Source organism: Lepisosteus platostomus, chromosome 6 (genome assembly GCF_059453375.1).
Source record: "Lepisosteus platostomus isolate fLepPlt1 chromosome 6, fLepPlt1.hap1, whole genome shotgun sequence".
Lineage (NCBI taxonomy): Eukaryota > Metazoa > Chordata > Actinopteri > Semionotiformes > Lepisosteidae > Lepisosteus > Lepisosteus platostomus.
The window spans coordinates 61,330,963-61,347,880 of NC_142616.1; the positions used below are offsets into that span (position 1 = coordinate 61,330,963).

At 35.9% G+C, this 16,918-nt stretch overlaps 1 protein-coding gene across 1 annotated transcript in view; it reads left to right on the top strand.

The window, feature by feature from the left end:
* Positions 1 to 16,918, top strand: part of cpne9 (copine family member IX) — a 126,050-nt gene that overhangs the window by 16,877 nt on the left and 92,255 nt on the right. The window contains exons 4-5 of the mRNA XM_088636740.1: positions 7,923 to 8,026; positions 14,907 to 14,946. Coding sequence (XP_088492866.1) covers positions 7,923 to 8,026; positions 14,907 to 14,946 — 144 coding nt within the window. The remainder of the gene's footprint in view (positions 1 to 7,922; positions 8,027 to 14,906; positions 14,947 to 16,918) is intronic.

Below are 16,918 nucleotides of genomic sequence, written 5' to 3' on the forward strand. Positions count from 1 at the left end.
TGGCATCCCATGCAGGGTTTATCCCGTCTTGAATCTATTGCTTGCTAGTTGATGCTCAGGTGTCTCCCAGGACCCTGTACTGCATAAAGTGGTTAGCAAATGGATGAATGGCTGGTAGCAGTAGTTTACATCAGTCAGAAGGAGGGCAACAAAATATTTTTTCCTGGAAGCAGATTTCCTAGTTCTTATTTTAATGAGTCATACTTCATGTCCCTCATATGCTAATGCCTATGTAGTCTCCTGAGAGCTGCCCCTCTGGGCCAGGATAGTGCCTCCTTCCAGAAGTAATATATGACCTAGATTTAGGACCACTTTCAAGGAAGATCCTTCTGATATTTGCATTGTGCTCTTGCTGGTTTCTGCCTCAAGACTGAAGAGCTTAAAAAATTAATCCTATGAATTAATAGTATGTCTCTCTTTGTCTGTCTCTTGCCACATGGATTCGATTTGTTCATTAGTGTCCTGCCAATTAGACAACATCAGTCTCTTACTGGGGTTTAAGTATTGTTATGGATGGAGCTAGGGTTTTTCCAGGGGTGTTCAATCTTTCAGAAATTCCTCTACATCCTCACAAGCTTATGAGGCTATGGTTTGTTGACCTATTACCGATCTTTTGATATAGAAATGCATAAATCCCCTATCAAAGAGAGGGGACTTTCAGCAGCAGTTTTTTCAGCTTTGTATTGTGTTGCAAAATAAAAGTAGTTTCTAAGGCTGGTCTTTCACAGTAGCTGAAAAAACCCAGAACAATGCAGCTGGCTATAGAGTATCCTGATGTCAATATCTATTATCTGTGGTACTTAAAGTCTGCAGGGATACAGTTTTGCCCTCACCGAATGCCCTTGTCAGTTTTTTTGGGGGGGAGGATCACCGGCAACCATGGGGAACAATGTGACCCCTGGATTTAGGGATGAAATCTACAGTTTAAAGACAGTTCAAATCCCAAGTTCTTTTGTTATATTTCACCCGAATAGATTTGCATTCTTTTTGTGTTTAATGAACAAATTGATTAATTAATATATTTCCATTTAAATTTTTTTTTTTTCGTCTTTACTGGAAAATATTCCATTGCTTTTACTGGGCTTCCCTATGGGTTCAACCAGTAAAGGCAACTGCCTCGGCACAGGTAAAGCTCTATGATAGCAGTTGTTTCGATTCAAGCCTGGGTCTTGTCTCTGGTCAACTGCTCTTAGAGGTGTGAAGGCCAGAGCTCTGTTGCCTCTAATGACCACACTCCTGCGGCCTCCTGGGCACTTGAAGATATGTGGTGACCGATAACTAAGTCTAGAGCTAAAAATACCGTACAACATTGACTTCAGCCAGGGCTAGGGTTGCATTTTATGAACGTTTTGGAAGCGTTTAAGGAGCAAAGTCTTGAAGATGGATGGGTCTACAACTTCCCAATAAGGTACAGTAAGTGTGCCTCATAGTGGTAAGCTTTTGGTTATTCCAAAATCAAATGCATGTAACAAAAATAATTAACCATTCTAAATGTCTAAAAAAATTAAAATCTCTTACTTCTCACAGTTGACTCTTGGGGAACAAAAGTCATTAACTTGCCATTTCAAAGTGTCCAGCTGGTCATCATTAGTTCAGAAATTTTAAAGGGCAACCCAGTGACTCACTGTGTCGTGCAAATCAGAAGAAGAAAAGAGCAAGATGTCACAAACGGCATTTTTTAAACTGTGGTATTAATTTCCTTAAAGGACCATTTTAACAAATATTTTAACATCACTTAATGTTTTATAGTATATCATTGGTACCTCTAATATTTTACTTTCATAGATCCATCTGATTCAAGGGGCAAATGTGCTTCAGAACCAACTTCTTCATTTTATCTTAGACTGCTCTCAAGACTAAGACAAGCAAATCTGAGAAGTATAACTTACTAAAGTTAGATACTAATTAAAGTATTGGTTACATGAAACATTCTGGAGCAGAGCCTGGTATATGAATAAAACCTTGCTTGACCTGGTGATCTGTTCTCATTCTGGAAAGGGAGCTTGTAATAAGAACTTATAAAATATTTAAACCAAGAATGAACCTGGCTATGGTGCCAAATATATGTACTTTTATAGACCTACTCTGAAATTGCAGTTCAAAACCTGTTGTACAGTATTTAATGGGGAAAACGTCTCATACACAATTTGATTTCACTCCGAATAACTTATACTCCTTTAACAACATCCATTGGAAGAGTGGTAGTGGTTAGCGTCATATTTAATCATGCAAATTTAAAAATTAATCTACAAACTTAATACCATATCTTGTGCATTGTTATTGACTGATAAAATTGAGAATGTCGTATTACAGTAAATGTATCTAATTTTTGCCAAATCCGTAACCTTTGGGAAAAATGATCATACACCATAGTATGGATACAAAACAACATCTTGATTGTTCAAAGGATTAGGATTATTTTCACGTTTTTCATTTTGCATTGTGACTTTGCTTCATTGTTTTCAATCACATTTGACAATCGAATATTTTATTTACTTAACTCTCGTTAATTCTGCCACATCCTATTATGTTGATATTTTTAATTATTGTTGCAGAGTTGTTTTGCAGAAATGATTTCAAGGTTTGTAAATCTTTATTGAAACGCATATTAATATTAATGGAAAGCTAGATTTCTAGTATTAATGTCCACTTCCAAATTAACCTTATGAAAAAATCCATAATTCTTCCAACTCCTAATGACATTAATACAGATTAATTATACCTTTCCTCCTATTATAGGTCACTTACAGACTTAATTCCAAGACTGAAAGTATTAATATTTCATGCTTGGAGAAGTCCAATCCAATCAATACCTAAGTATTTGCACGGGTTTTTACTTTATAATCACTGTTTTCTCAGGTGTGTTTCTTCATATTAAACTGAGAAATGAGATTTGTTATAGCTGGTGGTCACATTAAAGGTAATTAATGCAATGTATTATCCTTTGTTAAGGGCTGTGTTTTTATTGCCTAGATAATTCAACTTAGATGAAATGACACCTACACACTGCATCCATATCACTTAATACGCCAAATGAGAGAAAGCTCCAAATTAAAAAGTAATGCACCATGCACATTTGCAGTTTTAAAAGGGAAATTCTCACAAAGCCTAATTATTAAGTTTTCTCTACAATATATTTCCTGTATACATTAGTTGCTGGCACATGGGGCCTCTTTTAGCACTTTCATTTAAGTTAATATTTTCTCTCTTTGCAGATACCTGAAAGATTGTTGATATTTTCTGCCATCATCCTGCTATTAGGAAAAATTACACCAAAATGGCAGGCAGACTGATTTCTACTGGAACCTGTGATTCTTTTTTATCTTATATAAAATTTTATTGCAGAAACAACGTCCATTTTGAAAATAGTATTTTACTTGCCTGCTTTTGCTTATCGTACACCACGGTACATTCATTCTTTGCCATGTACTTATGTACAAAGACAGCATCAATAAGTAATCTCCTCGCTAACCAAAGATGTATGCTAGCTTTGTAGAAGACACCAGTAACAGTTGTCTAGCAGAGCACAGTAAATTACTTTCAGAGTTTGGAAACAAGGGGGTAATGAAAATCTGTTTGCACTGATTGAAGAACTCTGTTTCACCGTGGAGTTTGCTGCATGAAAGACAGCTGTTGTACAACACTTACTTAGTTGCATTAGCATCTTAGGTGCAGTCTGTTTACTGTTCAACAGGTAACATCACAGCAGAGTGCCAGTCTGAATGAAAATGCAATTATACTTTATTATTTGCAAATGTCCTTGGCAAGGGTGACTTACAATACATATGACATTCACCTAACAATTGCACTAGACAAAATTAAATACAGTTTAAGCTTATAGACCATGTGTTTAAAGAACAAAAGAAAGCTACTTGGAGGAACAAATTCAAGTAACAGTACACATTGAACAGGAGCACTAAAATCACAACACAAGCTTGAGAATCAAAGACATACTAGAGAATAGAATAGAAAGCTGAATAGAATCACAAGTGGTGTCTCAACACATGTCTCTTGAACAAATGCCAAATGGTGGTGACTGGTTTGAACTGATTATTGTAGCTGTTGGTGATCATTGTGGACAGCTGTCCACTGCTGAGGAGCTAAGGTGAAGAATGAATGGGCCCTGAAAATGGTACAGTTACAGAATGTCTGGAACAGATGGAGCAGAGAATGTGTGAATGGGTATAAGGAGAGATAAGAGGAGCAGAGGTAGAGGCAGATTGGGTGAGACAACGGTAACAGATGCCTGGGGTTTTGACAAAGGCGTGGTCATAAGGAACCAGTGGACAGGCTGGTGTAATGGCACCATGAGTAAAGCAAGATGTGGAAAAAACAAGGTGAGCTGCAGTCTTCTTAATGGGTTATAAAGGATTGATCGTTTTCAGGAAAGGCTGGCCAAAAGGGAGTTATGATGCTTTCAGTGGGAAGAGTAGAAGAACTGGAACCTTCTCTTGCATGGAATAGTTGGTATGGAAGGGGCAGAATGTGTGACTGTTGGATTGTGCCAGAGAAGGATGTCTGGGAACAGGAAAGAGACAGTGGTCAGAAGTGATGCCTCAGCTCTTGGCAGAGGAGGAATTGGAGAGTGATGGTATGAATAGAGATCAAGAGGTAAATGGAGGATGGAAGTGAAGAACAGTAGGTCAGATTTGCGAATTGGTTTATGGTGGTGGGAGTTCACTCGGCAGGAGATTGAAGAGGAGAGTGAAAAGAATGAAAGTGAAGAGAGAATAAAGACTTGAGCATTAGCAACATGCGTGATACAGAAAATCCTGGCAAGTGGTGATTGTGAACATTAGGGGGGCCCAGGTGGAAACCGATTTAGAAAGAGATAACAAACCTAGCGAGGAGACTAAATATGTGTGCGCAGCACCATACAGTATAAGCCGAATTGGGTAAAAGCAGCACGTTCAAATGTCCAGATTCTGTGGTCTGAAATTTGGGTGTTGAATTAATGGAGGACGTTTGAGCCCCAAGAAATGTCACTTTCATACTCGTAATGAAGTCTGTCACCCAGGTTTCCATATCTTTACCCCTGTTTTCACCTTCCTCTACAATGACTTCAGTGACTGTTTGCAATAGTCCTGTTTAATCAACAAATTTCCAGATGACCTTTCTTGTTATACAGTAAGCAGAAAAGGCAAATTTTGTCTCTCGGCATGTTTATTCATGAATCTTATTTTGGACACAATTTTTCTTTATGTATGCATTTGCACAAATATTTCCATATACTGGATCTTCTGCTTGGGTACATACAGTATTACACATTGCTCCAAAAGGCGTATAACTGTGTAATGTGGACGCAGATGACTGTTTATTCCCTTTTGAGACTGTGTTGCATGGAAGGGTTAACTTGGAGTGTTAGATATAGAGCTTGAAATACAAAATTACCACAGCCTCTCAATAGACCGAGTAGAGTCTCTTAATTAACTCATCTTCAAATTGATGAACAGCGTTGTGGATATCTCTGTGGGTGTTAATACTGATAATAACCTAGTTATTTGAAAGGCATTTAAATACAAAGACCTTTTCCCTTAGTTTTCCTGGGGAACCAAAAATTTTAAACAGTATAGTGTCTTCTGTGGAAAATGTTCTAGGCAAGTTCCCACTGTAAATCAGTGGTGGTCTTTTAATAGCAATGTTATTCTCTACAGTGTTAAGAATTTATTGGAATATTTTTTTATATTACAAATATAAAATCATACTGTACTGTACATCCATTAAGGTTTTTTTAAAACAAACTATCCAAATTGGAAATTAACTGGATGTTGTGATTACTTACCCACACATTAGGGTTAAATTACACAAGCAGACAAATTATATTTGCATTATATCTTTTTATCTGCATTGGTAGTTAGCATTTTGGGAAATGCTGTTTGTGCTGCTGGAATTGGATGTGTATGCACCATGTCATAGTTTTTTATAAGGCTTTTTTATAATAGAGCAGGAGTAGTGGTGTGTTTTTCCAGCTAACACTTGGCCAGTAGTGGAATAACAGCATTGATGTGCCCTAATTCATTTCCTTAACCTGTCTCTGCATTGGAGATGTGGATTGACAACTGCTGTTTCTAGATGGGTTGAATAATGGCCTCTTAATTGTAACTTTTTATGTTTAGCGCCAATATCACAGTATAAAAACCTGATCCTGTTTTTCACCTTCAATAAAAGGCTGCTCTATTAACACTGTTTATTGATTCTTATTAAACGAATTGTTTTGCCAGGGATATAGTAAATGGTCATATAAGGGATAATCTGCATATATGATTTAACATGCCATTTTTTAATGCTGTACAGACAAATGCTTAATTTAATTGAAGGGATTTTGGCAAGTCTCCCTTTTTTCCTAATCTTTATCCATCGTAAATTAAATACTTGTTACTAATTTAGCCACCAGACATACTTTTGCCAAGTCTTAGTTTAATCCAGTGCACCTGGTACCTTTTACAAATGTGCTTGATGCTGTATTTGGACCACTTTCATTAGATGACCTAACCAAGCTATAAGAGGCTGAAGAGGCTTTTCCAATTCTTGATCAATACTCTGAATGAAATGGGCTTTATTCTGTGTCTTCTTAGCGGTGTGCTAATGTCTTTGAAAGCTGGATCTATACTGTAGTTAACAACAGTCTTTGAGGCCCTCTGATCTGCTCCTGCCTCAAGAATTCTCTACATATAAATTTCTTCGCAAAAGCTCCCTGTGATGATGCGTTTCGAGCACACAAAAGCCTAAGGGCTACTAACATCATAAAAATTTGCTTTGAGTCATGACAGAGTGAAATGCACGAGCCTTTGGGGCTGTTGTTTTTCGTTTTGTGATTTTGTGTCTTCCATACCACTGTTGTTGAATTGGTATGCTTAAAGAAATATATCCAGCTAGTTTTTATTTTATTTTAGATTTAACAAAGGAATTTTGGAAAGTAGGAAAGTTTTATTATGAGAAGGATGAACTAAGGTTGGTGGAGTCCCCTGTGTTTGTGGCAGGAAGAAAGAGTGTGGACATGCTATAAAGGAAATGTTAAAAAGAGGAAAGAACAGTATTGGAAGAAGGTTTTATTTCAATATAAAATAAGCTTAAATATATATTGTTTAAAAAAATGCTTAATTTGGATCAATTTTCCAAAAGGAGAGCAATCCCCGGGCTTTGCTTTCTGAAATGTGTTGCCAGTGTTCTCTATAATGCTAGCTTTTAATAAAAAAAAACGTTTTACATTACTGAGTTTCTCCAATAGCAAAGCAGCTAGGTTAGGAAACCACTTTACCAATTACAAGATCTGGGAATTCTAGCATTATTACGTTTTACAATTTTTATTGTACTTTTAAAATACATTTCTGGGCTTTCTTGACCTTGAGTATTGAGAAATGTCACTAATCCAATGTTGCCTCAACAAAAATCAAATTTTCAGTGTTATAAGGTCTTGCACATTACAATAATTCCCTTAATTTGATATCGGAGTTGTTTAACTCATGTCATAAGGTAGGTATTTAATTAAAACTCAGTGCTTTACAATTGCAGGTGTTTCAGGAGTGAAGCTAATAATTGTATTGGTTTTCTTAATTTTTGATCCATTTAATTCTGTAATATTCGAGCAAAAAATTCCTTCTCCTTGTTTAAAAGAAACACTACTTTCTTTAATTCTGATTGCTTGGGTTTAAATGACAAGGGAGTGACTGTGAACTGATAAGGAGACAAGCAAACTATTCAGGCAATAGTGGAATCAATACACTATTACGTCCTGCTGCCAAAATGAGCCCCTAAAGACTGATGGGTATTTGTGAATAGATACTGATTTTAAAAAGATAAAATTGAAACCAATGGACTTTCCTATCATTATTTGAAAGTCAGGGGCTTTCCCCCCCAGTAATCTCCCTATTTTCACAGACAACTAAAATTCTGTTTTTCATTTATCTTTTTTTCTATTCTAGTTTGGCAGAACCGAAGTGATTGATAACACGTTAAATCCGGATTTTGTGCGCAAATTTGTCCTGGATTTCTTCTTTGAGGAGAAACAGAATCTGCGATTTGATGTGTAAGTAAGAAGATAACACTTTTTCCCCTTCACAGATTTAATTTTATAATTTAGAAACAGTTGATCTTTTTTGTGGATTACTCTGCATTCTTTTCTAGGAAGTCTTAATTGTGTTGAGAACCAAAACAATTGGTTTGAGCAGTTTGTGGATGAGCATTTGTTAATGATTGTGTCTGAATAAAACAATAAAATGTGAAGGCACAATTTAAAGCTTTGTTTTTGGTTCAGATCAGCCATACAGTACTTTTCATTTTTAAAGGCACTATGTAAACATTGAAGAATTTCACCTAGTGTATATAAATACAGGCTATGGGGAAGCAGGACTGTTTAAATAAGAAATAGTCCTACTTTATTGTGATAAAGTGCACTTTATTAATCAATTATTTTCAAGTGCCTTATTACTGCTTTTTACTGCCTACTGCCATCTAAAACATTTAAGAATAAGAGTAGGACAAGCTTATATGGTATCATATCGGAATGATTTTCAATTCCAATTGCAGCAATATCAGTGTGAACAGTAGAGTGGTATTTGCCCAGTCATACTAAAGTAAACAAGGGAAGTTTTTCACAGACCCTTTGCTATGATATTTTAACCACCTTAGGGTGTGAGCAGTACCCACAGATTGAAGAATTGCAAATATTACACCAAATGCATAAAAAGGGGATGAAACTGAACCAGGAAATGAGATCCATCAGTCCTACTTTTGTACTGGTAAAGTCATGGTAATTATAGTTACATGTCACCAGTTTACTGGTGCATTGCTTAACACTTTATGCATACAGTATACAGTATGTAGTGGTGATTTAAAGTGTCATACTGTATCCCTTCAGACCTATGGCACTATTTGCTACCATTGAATTTACTGAAAATGTGCACTGTGATGAGAAAATGAAACACAAACCTTTTTTAACAGGTATATCATATATACCTCTAATAATCTTGAGTATATCTTAAATCCATGCTACAGAAGGATAAAATGGTTTTGTTTTAAGTTTCAGATTTAGAATGCAGGTTTTACACAGTGATAACTTGGTTTATATTTTGTTTATTTTTGGAATGTAAAGGCAAAAATCAAATTGGTCTTAAGTAAATACTAAGAACACAATTTGCAAGAATATAAAAAGACCAGCTTTTTTTAAGTATTTTAACACTATTTTAGCTCCTGTCCAAATGCCTGCGATGAAAAGGTACAGTATTTGAGCTCACTCTAAAGTCACTGGGATGGATCTATCATGGCAATGCACATACAGTACTTCATCTCTTCAGTGACTAGAAATGTGTCTGTGATTGAATCGGATTTAAATGGAGACAAGGTGCCTGAGATGATAGAATTGCAGAAATGCGAACACATGTCCACTAAGTCTGTTGTGAACTTCACACCCATACCAACATTTGACGTTCTGAACAAAGGAAAGAAAGTGCCAGACCAGCTTTTGCAAAACACCTTACCTGAATCCACTGAAATGTTCAGAAGGATTTGAGGAAAGCTCTGGCTGTTGGAAAGCTTGCTGATTTGAATGCTTTTACCGTGGTGAATGTGAAATGGTTTCACAGCAACTATGGTGATACCTCACTGAAAGCAACATAAAACGATTTAGTAATAATTACAAATGTGACAGCTAGAAATTATTTTTTTTCTAAAGAGATCAATATGTACAGGTATTTTGTTTTTAATATAAAATTGAATGAGAGCATTGTAATAACCCAAGTATAGCAAAATAAATCAAATCAAAGATCTGCAATCCATTTTATTTGTCCTGTGAATTTTGTCAGGAACAAGTTTACAAACAATAAAATTAAGAGACAAAAACAGTGTCCCTTCTATGTATATGCAGTTATTATTCTAACATTTGGTTTTAATCTGGGGTTGCATTTACGTACGGAAATTGCCATGTTTTATTAGTGTTTTCATGCATAACCAGGTTTCATGCAAGACTGTGATTTTTATCTCTAAACAAATGGTGTCAGATTTTTCATTATTTGTATTATTCTACTTGTAAATGTTGCTATTAGATACGTTTTCTGTAGTAGTGCTGCCAGCATCAGGCAATAGGAAAATGTCCTCAGAATTATGAATAGGATTTTGAACCTAATTTAATCTGAGTTTTCAAAACAGACATTGTAATGAGCCATCTGAGACGGTGAACATCTGAAAGTGAAAAGTGGGAAGGTGTTCTGACGGAATTAAAAACCAGTCAGCCCTCCTCTGTAGAGAGCAATCGGCACTACAGGATGTCTACAGCAAAGTGCAATGTAGTGGCACTAAAATAGGTACCGAGTTTTATTTCACAGATTGATTTGTCCCTTTCACTGCTTACTAAAGGTATGAAACCTTTCACCATCAAGGAGCTGAATGCCAGTTATTGATAAAATAACACTTTGATCTTATTTAAAAAATGTTTAGATTTCTCTTCTATGCTCTTTACTTAGAATTCCCTGTATGCTTCCATTTCCAACAAGAGTCCCAAGGGTTTTATCTTCCATTCATATAAGTGTCAGATCAATGGTTCATGAGTGAAATAGTATTCTGTGCTTATAAGGTTCTTGAAGTTATGGGTCAAAATCCTTTTATTTGTGCAGAAGTTAGAAATGGCATTAATGTATGAGGAATTATTGTGAATCCTGTTATTGATTTTTATTGTGTGTGAAAACCATTGGGTAAAAAGTAACATTTGCAAAAGTTAAGACTTTGTAAAAAGGTTGCAATGAGCACTTTATATAACATTTATTATATATATAAAGTGAATTGACTGGGAATCAGGAAAAGAGAGAGTCCAAAAAACTGTTCTGTTTGCTGATGGGAAAACATGAGTTTTATTTGTGTGTGTGTATTTTTCTAATCGGTATAGATGCTGTGGAGAGCACTACTGCTTTCTAAAAAATGGAAAGATTGTATAATTCACACAGCATAACTTCTATTATAAATTCAGCATAATCCCAATAGAGAAAAAACTACAGTATATGATGGTGAACTAGAACTATACAGATTAAGTCACCTCTATGAGCATACAGTATGCACTCTGGCCAAAAAATTTGAAACCTCTCACCAAATAACATGCTAAACTCTTCAAGCAGCAAGGGCATCCTGAACATGAAATGGTATTTATTCCTCAAATTGGGAAGTAGGATTCCCATTCAGATTAGGCCAGTGGCATGCAAAATTAATATTCACATTTTAATTTAATTAGGAATCTATTAATTCCTACTAGTTAATATACGGTATGTGGATTGTTCTGGGTTGTGAAAGCTATAGACCTTGGTCTCATTCTCGAGTAAATGATGCATTACCCGCCTCTAAGGGTCAATTCATTGGGCTGGAGGGGTCTTAATATTTTGGATGGTGTGAGTTGATTCACAATGAGTCATAAGAATGAGGGATATAACAAGAGTAAAAATGGGGTATGTTTTGTTCTGGGTACTTGTGACAGATGCCAACCTAAGTAAGGTGGCTCAACCAGTCTGAGTAAATTTAAAAACTCATAAAACTTTCAAAAGCACAGGGATGGAGTCTTTATTATAGGAATGCATTGAATGTTAATTATTAAGGATGGAGAATTTTACAATCACCACCCATTGAGCCTATTTACAGAGGCCCTTTAGACCCTGCCTTTTAGCGACCTCAAGTGGCAGGTTGGCTGTAATTTGTGGTCCAGCCTGTCATGGTACGACAAGAATATTAGAATCACAAAAAACTTATCTAATTCATTTTGTTGAATGTAATCCATTAGGCCATTCTAAAATGGAAACCACTGTGACCTTCTTAAAGCACTTAAGACTATTTCAGTCTGTGTATTTTATTTCATTTTACAGTGTTATTCTCCTCGTTTCATCAACGAGCTTGACTCATATTAATTATAAGCCCCATTAGGCTAGCAAATGCATTGCAATTAGTTGTATAGAGGTTCATTCTTATTCATTAATCGAGAAGGAGACTTTTTGCTTTGCATTCCCCATTAACTTTCTCAGGATTGTCCATCTAAGAAGAGGTGGCTAAATTGCTCATTAAATGGAGAAAATCACCACTGTGGAATAAAAACAGCCCGGGGTTTAGTACTAACCAAGTTCTTGTCTTGTGGTTTTTTTATCACCTGCTTTTTAAAGTTTCCAAATCTGCTGCATGCTGTGTCTGATGTGTTCTGTATGATGCCATTGGTTTTTTTTTCCTGCCTAGATTTTCTTTCTTGACAAAGAATCAAAAGAAAAAAAAACTTTTGAAAAGATCTCCATAAACATGGAGATCCCATCCCATTCTCGGTGGGAGAATTTAAAACTCAATGCCTTTTATTATTGGTTCTCATTTGAGCTGAAGACCAATGTTCTTGCAATTGTAGGACAATTGGTCTAAATTACACTTACATAATATGCATCTCCTGAGGTGTACAGTATTTTTCTACATTTTAAGAGGACGCTTATCGGTTCAGGAATGCCACAGTGTTTTTGGAATTAGAAGTACAAGCAGTAGGCTTCTACTAGTATTCCACTCAATCTTATTACATGGATATTAGGAGTCACACCACCATCTAAAAATGAATATGACTGTATCTTTTATCTGCACTGCTGTGATTGTGATTTCTGAGGTGGAACTTGCTCAGAACTTTTTGAAAGATTCATGAATTATCTTTTATCAGTTATTCCCATGTCAATCACTTTGCCCTCATATCAGCTGGACCATTTCTTAAAATGCTCATTGAATTTCCTGTAAAGGATGGCAGCAAAAGACATGTACACAGTTTGTGAATACAAATAACATGCATGGACATACTGTACTCTGGCAGTACCCAGGGGCAGTGTGCCATAGCAGAAATGTTTTATACAGTAGGTGCGTCTCCGGTATATTGCACATAATAAGGTACAGAGTGTAATGCCTCTTGTGTGAGGAAATTAAAACAGAGCATGGATTAAGATTTGTTTTTCCATCAGATAGGCTGCTTGTTAGGATCACACAAAAAAATGCTGGGAAAAAAAACTTTCAGGACCTCGCGCTATCATGTCCGCTGGTTTGGCAGTAGGCAGGTTGTTTCCCTACTGTATGTGCTTGCTCTCTTCTTCCTTTGGTGCAGCACATAACAGAGTCTCGGCTAGCTATGCACATAAGTAAACAGAGGTGGACCTGTAACAAATTGGGGGTTTTGTAGGAGCAGTGAGGCAATTTCTAAAAGTAATAACACACTCCACTGGTCAGGGAATACCAAGTGGGGTCACGTTACTCACTCAGGGGTAAGCAGTAGGCAAAATGACTTTTTTTGTGTCTTAACAAGCAGCCTAGCAGCCTCATGTTAGAACTTTAGCAATATATACCTCCTTTCCTTTATCCACTTTTGTTGCCCCTTTTCTACTGTTGTATATAATATGTATATGTATATTGGATTATATTGATGCCCATGAAGCTGTATTTGTGATTATGGAACAACAACAAACCTGAATATAAAGTCTACTTGCGTGCCAACGTATTCATTGTCTGGCTTTAGTATACAACTGGGAATGCTAGCCTGATCTGTGCTTTTTGTGTCACAAACGTTCGTCCTGAGAGAGAGGTATTTGCATATTTATACATCATTTAAATCTGAGCTCAGAATAAGAAGAAATATGAGACTGTCCTTAATGAAATCCAGCTGTTATTAATTTAAAAGAAAAAAAAAGGCTCTGTAATATTGGAATTAAAAAAAATGCTTTAAGGCATTACAAAGTGGTTAAGCATATATTTATTTCTTTGTCGTTCTGATTCCAGATTCTAATATGAATTTCTTTGCCACTTTTAAATGTAATAAATGGCCTTCATATTTACATTTTGGGAGTTTATTACACTGCAGTACTAAATCTCATTTTCATAAAGCTCTTTGGATTTAATACAGGAATAATAATACAGGAATTTCATTTTATTCTATAAGGGGCAGCTCAATATTCCTCTTCTATAGAGTGTGAGATTTCCAAAAGTATTTTCTTGTAATTCCTGTTATATTGCACTAAATTCAAACTAATCCACTGTACTAATTCTCAAGGTCTGAGATATCAGGGCCATGTCTCTGGGTTTTGCTTCTTTTCTGATGGCTCCCAGTCCCCACTGCTGTCCGAGAACAATTCACTGATTGCTGTCTTGACTCTGCTAGGCTTCTTTCAAAGACAATTTTTTTTTGTCATAAACTCTGTAACATTTAATGCAATGGTAAAATGGAAGAAGCGCGCTGGGGGAGTGAAAAGGTGCATGTGAATTAAAATCTGCTTTGCCCGTTTGCAATCCTTGGTGTATTGTAAAAACGTTTGCCTTGATTGGTATTTGTATTACGTGTTTGAAGCATTGAAAAAGACATCATACACGTAGCTGTAGAGAGTGAAAGACAAGTCATGATTCCATTGCTAACTGTTGGGCCTGTCAGACTGGAGTTTATTAACATTTTATTGGTGTTTTGTTACCAGAATTTTTTTAGTGAAGGCTGAAAATTATTTTTCAAAAATTGTGCCCACTCAAATCTTACATGTGTGAAAGCACAAGAAGACCAAAGACAGTAGTTGCTTTTAGTACCAACACATGAAGAGCTTGTGTGTGAAAGGGGGAATAAAAATGATAAACAGTCAAGCCTTTGCAAAGCCTTTTAAGTTCTCCACTAAAATGTATATTTGTATACACTGTTAACCTTTTTATTTTTCAATGAGTAACCTTTAAGAATTCATAGTAATTGATTTTTTTCCGTGTCTTAGCAGGGAATTGTATGGGTACATTACGAATTATTTATTAATTTTGTTTTCTGGCAAATTTTCATCAAAACTGTATATTTCATGAGGCTTAGCATGTTTAGTTTCACATTTGGATAAAGCAGTAATCAATATAAAAGACTTAGCCTTTTCATAGTGAATTCACAGTGAATGCCTTTTTTCTTGCAGATATAATGTTGACTCCAGAAGTTCCAACATTTCAAAGCATGTAAGTCCTATTATATTTTGATGTAAAAGATAAAAGTTATATATTTTTCTGAGGTACCAGCTAAACCCTAGAATGTCTCCTTGTATGCCTCATTCTACACACAAACCATTTCGACTTTTACTGAAGTCGAAATGGCTGAAAGATTAAACAGCTTGGACAAGTCAGAGGGCAGAATTCATGGTTAGCAGTGCTTACAATTTCATACAGCCTCCCAATGGTTTCTAAGATTTTGGGGATCTTGGTTGCTCCACTAGTTTTCAAATCCTTGCTAAAAGTTTCCAAGTGGCTAATTGCTTAGAAATTTTATTTCTCCAAGTATCACTTCAGCAAACCGTTTTTCTTGTTTAAAAAATCATACTGAAACTCAAAGCCAGCACAGTTAATGCCAATATGAGGCAGCTATGACATGCCATCAGACCCTTCTACAGTGTGGAGAAATGAGGAATTAGTTCACCAGTTAATTAAGGGGTAAATATAGGGAGTGAGTGCAGTTAACTAGGACACGTGTTAAAACTGCTTTGCCGATTGTGAAATTACTTCAATACTGGGAATTTTTGTATATACTCAAGATTAAAACAGTCACCAGTAAAATTAAGGTTAAATCTAGTTAAATATTAAGTGAATTATTGTCTACTGTGTGTATTGTTCTGGTTCAGGATCTTTAAATCAGGAGAAGATGTTGGACACCTGGTTGGTTGCTTTAATGTATGTTGGTCTGCTGGTGAGCTGAAAAACAAGCTAATGTTTCCAAGTTTATTTTACTTGGGGGGGAAAGCAGAGTCTTAGTCTCTTGTTGACTTAGTGGTTTCCGTAACAATGTCGTACCCTGTGCAGAAATGCATTCCGCATGTACATAAACCCCTGTTTTTTATGCCTAGTGTATCAGGAAGCATGACATTAACTGCACTGTCTTATCAAGCTAGAAGCCAGGAATTATTAGTCACACCTTCAGCCACAAGAACAAATAAACAAAATCACATTTTTTTTAGTTCACGTTAAATTGTAAAAAATTGTAAAATTTGTGAGTTGTGAGTGAGTTTTTTCACATTATTACAATGTCATGGTTCCTCTTAAGCGTTCTAACATCCTGTTATTGGGCAGTTGACCTTGTTGAATTTGTTTGAAAAATAACTTTGAGGACAAGCTATTTATTGCATTTTTTACAGTAAATTATCATTTCATTTAAATTATCAAGGCTTTTTTACATAACTTTTACAGAAGCTACCAATATGGAATATGTGAAAGAACATGGAACTAGATACAAATTCTTTACAACTTTCAATTTCACTTTTTTCTTTTCAAGTGGCTAAGGCTTTTCAGGGTTCAGCTTTCTATGATTATGTACGTCTCTATGAAGTACACTACATTCTAATGCTTGAGGAATGCATTTGTTCTCATGTTCTCACAGTGGGAGTGTAGTGTAGATGTATACATTTTCAGCTTCAAAGATTACCCTCCTTGACTGCAGGTGAGGAGTCTGAGCATTTTTTCTTTTCTTTTCAGACATTCAGCTAACAGCACTTTTTTGTTTCTTTCCTGCTAATTCAATATGGATGAGTAGAAGGTAAGTATGTTTTGGATTGCCACTCATAAAATCTGATTTTTGGCTGTCAGTTTAAAGCCCATTAAAATGCTTAACATTTGTCCCACAGTGTTCGAAGGTGATATTGGTTTTCCATGTGGTGTTGAATGGGGAAAAAAATATTCAGGTGTATTCTTGTCGTCTTTTAGTTTGTAATGCCCAAATCCATGAATACAATATGTTTTGTGAATAACTTTTCTGAACTGTATTGCCCAAAAGGTAGAACCCTCCACTCATATGGTAGGTTGGTTTGGAGAGCCCCAGAGATCAACGCTTCATTGCTGGGATATGTCAGTTTTACAAGATGACAAAATGAGTTCTAGGGGTGGTTACATGACTTACATGTAAAACCTTTTGAAGTTTTTTGTCGGGGTTAGAGTCATTGAAATT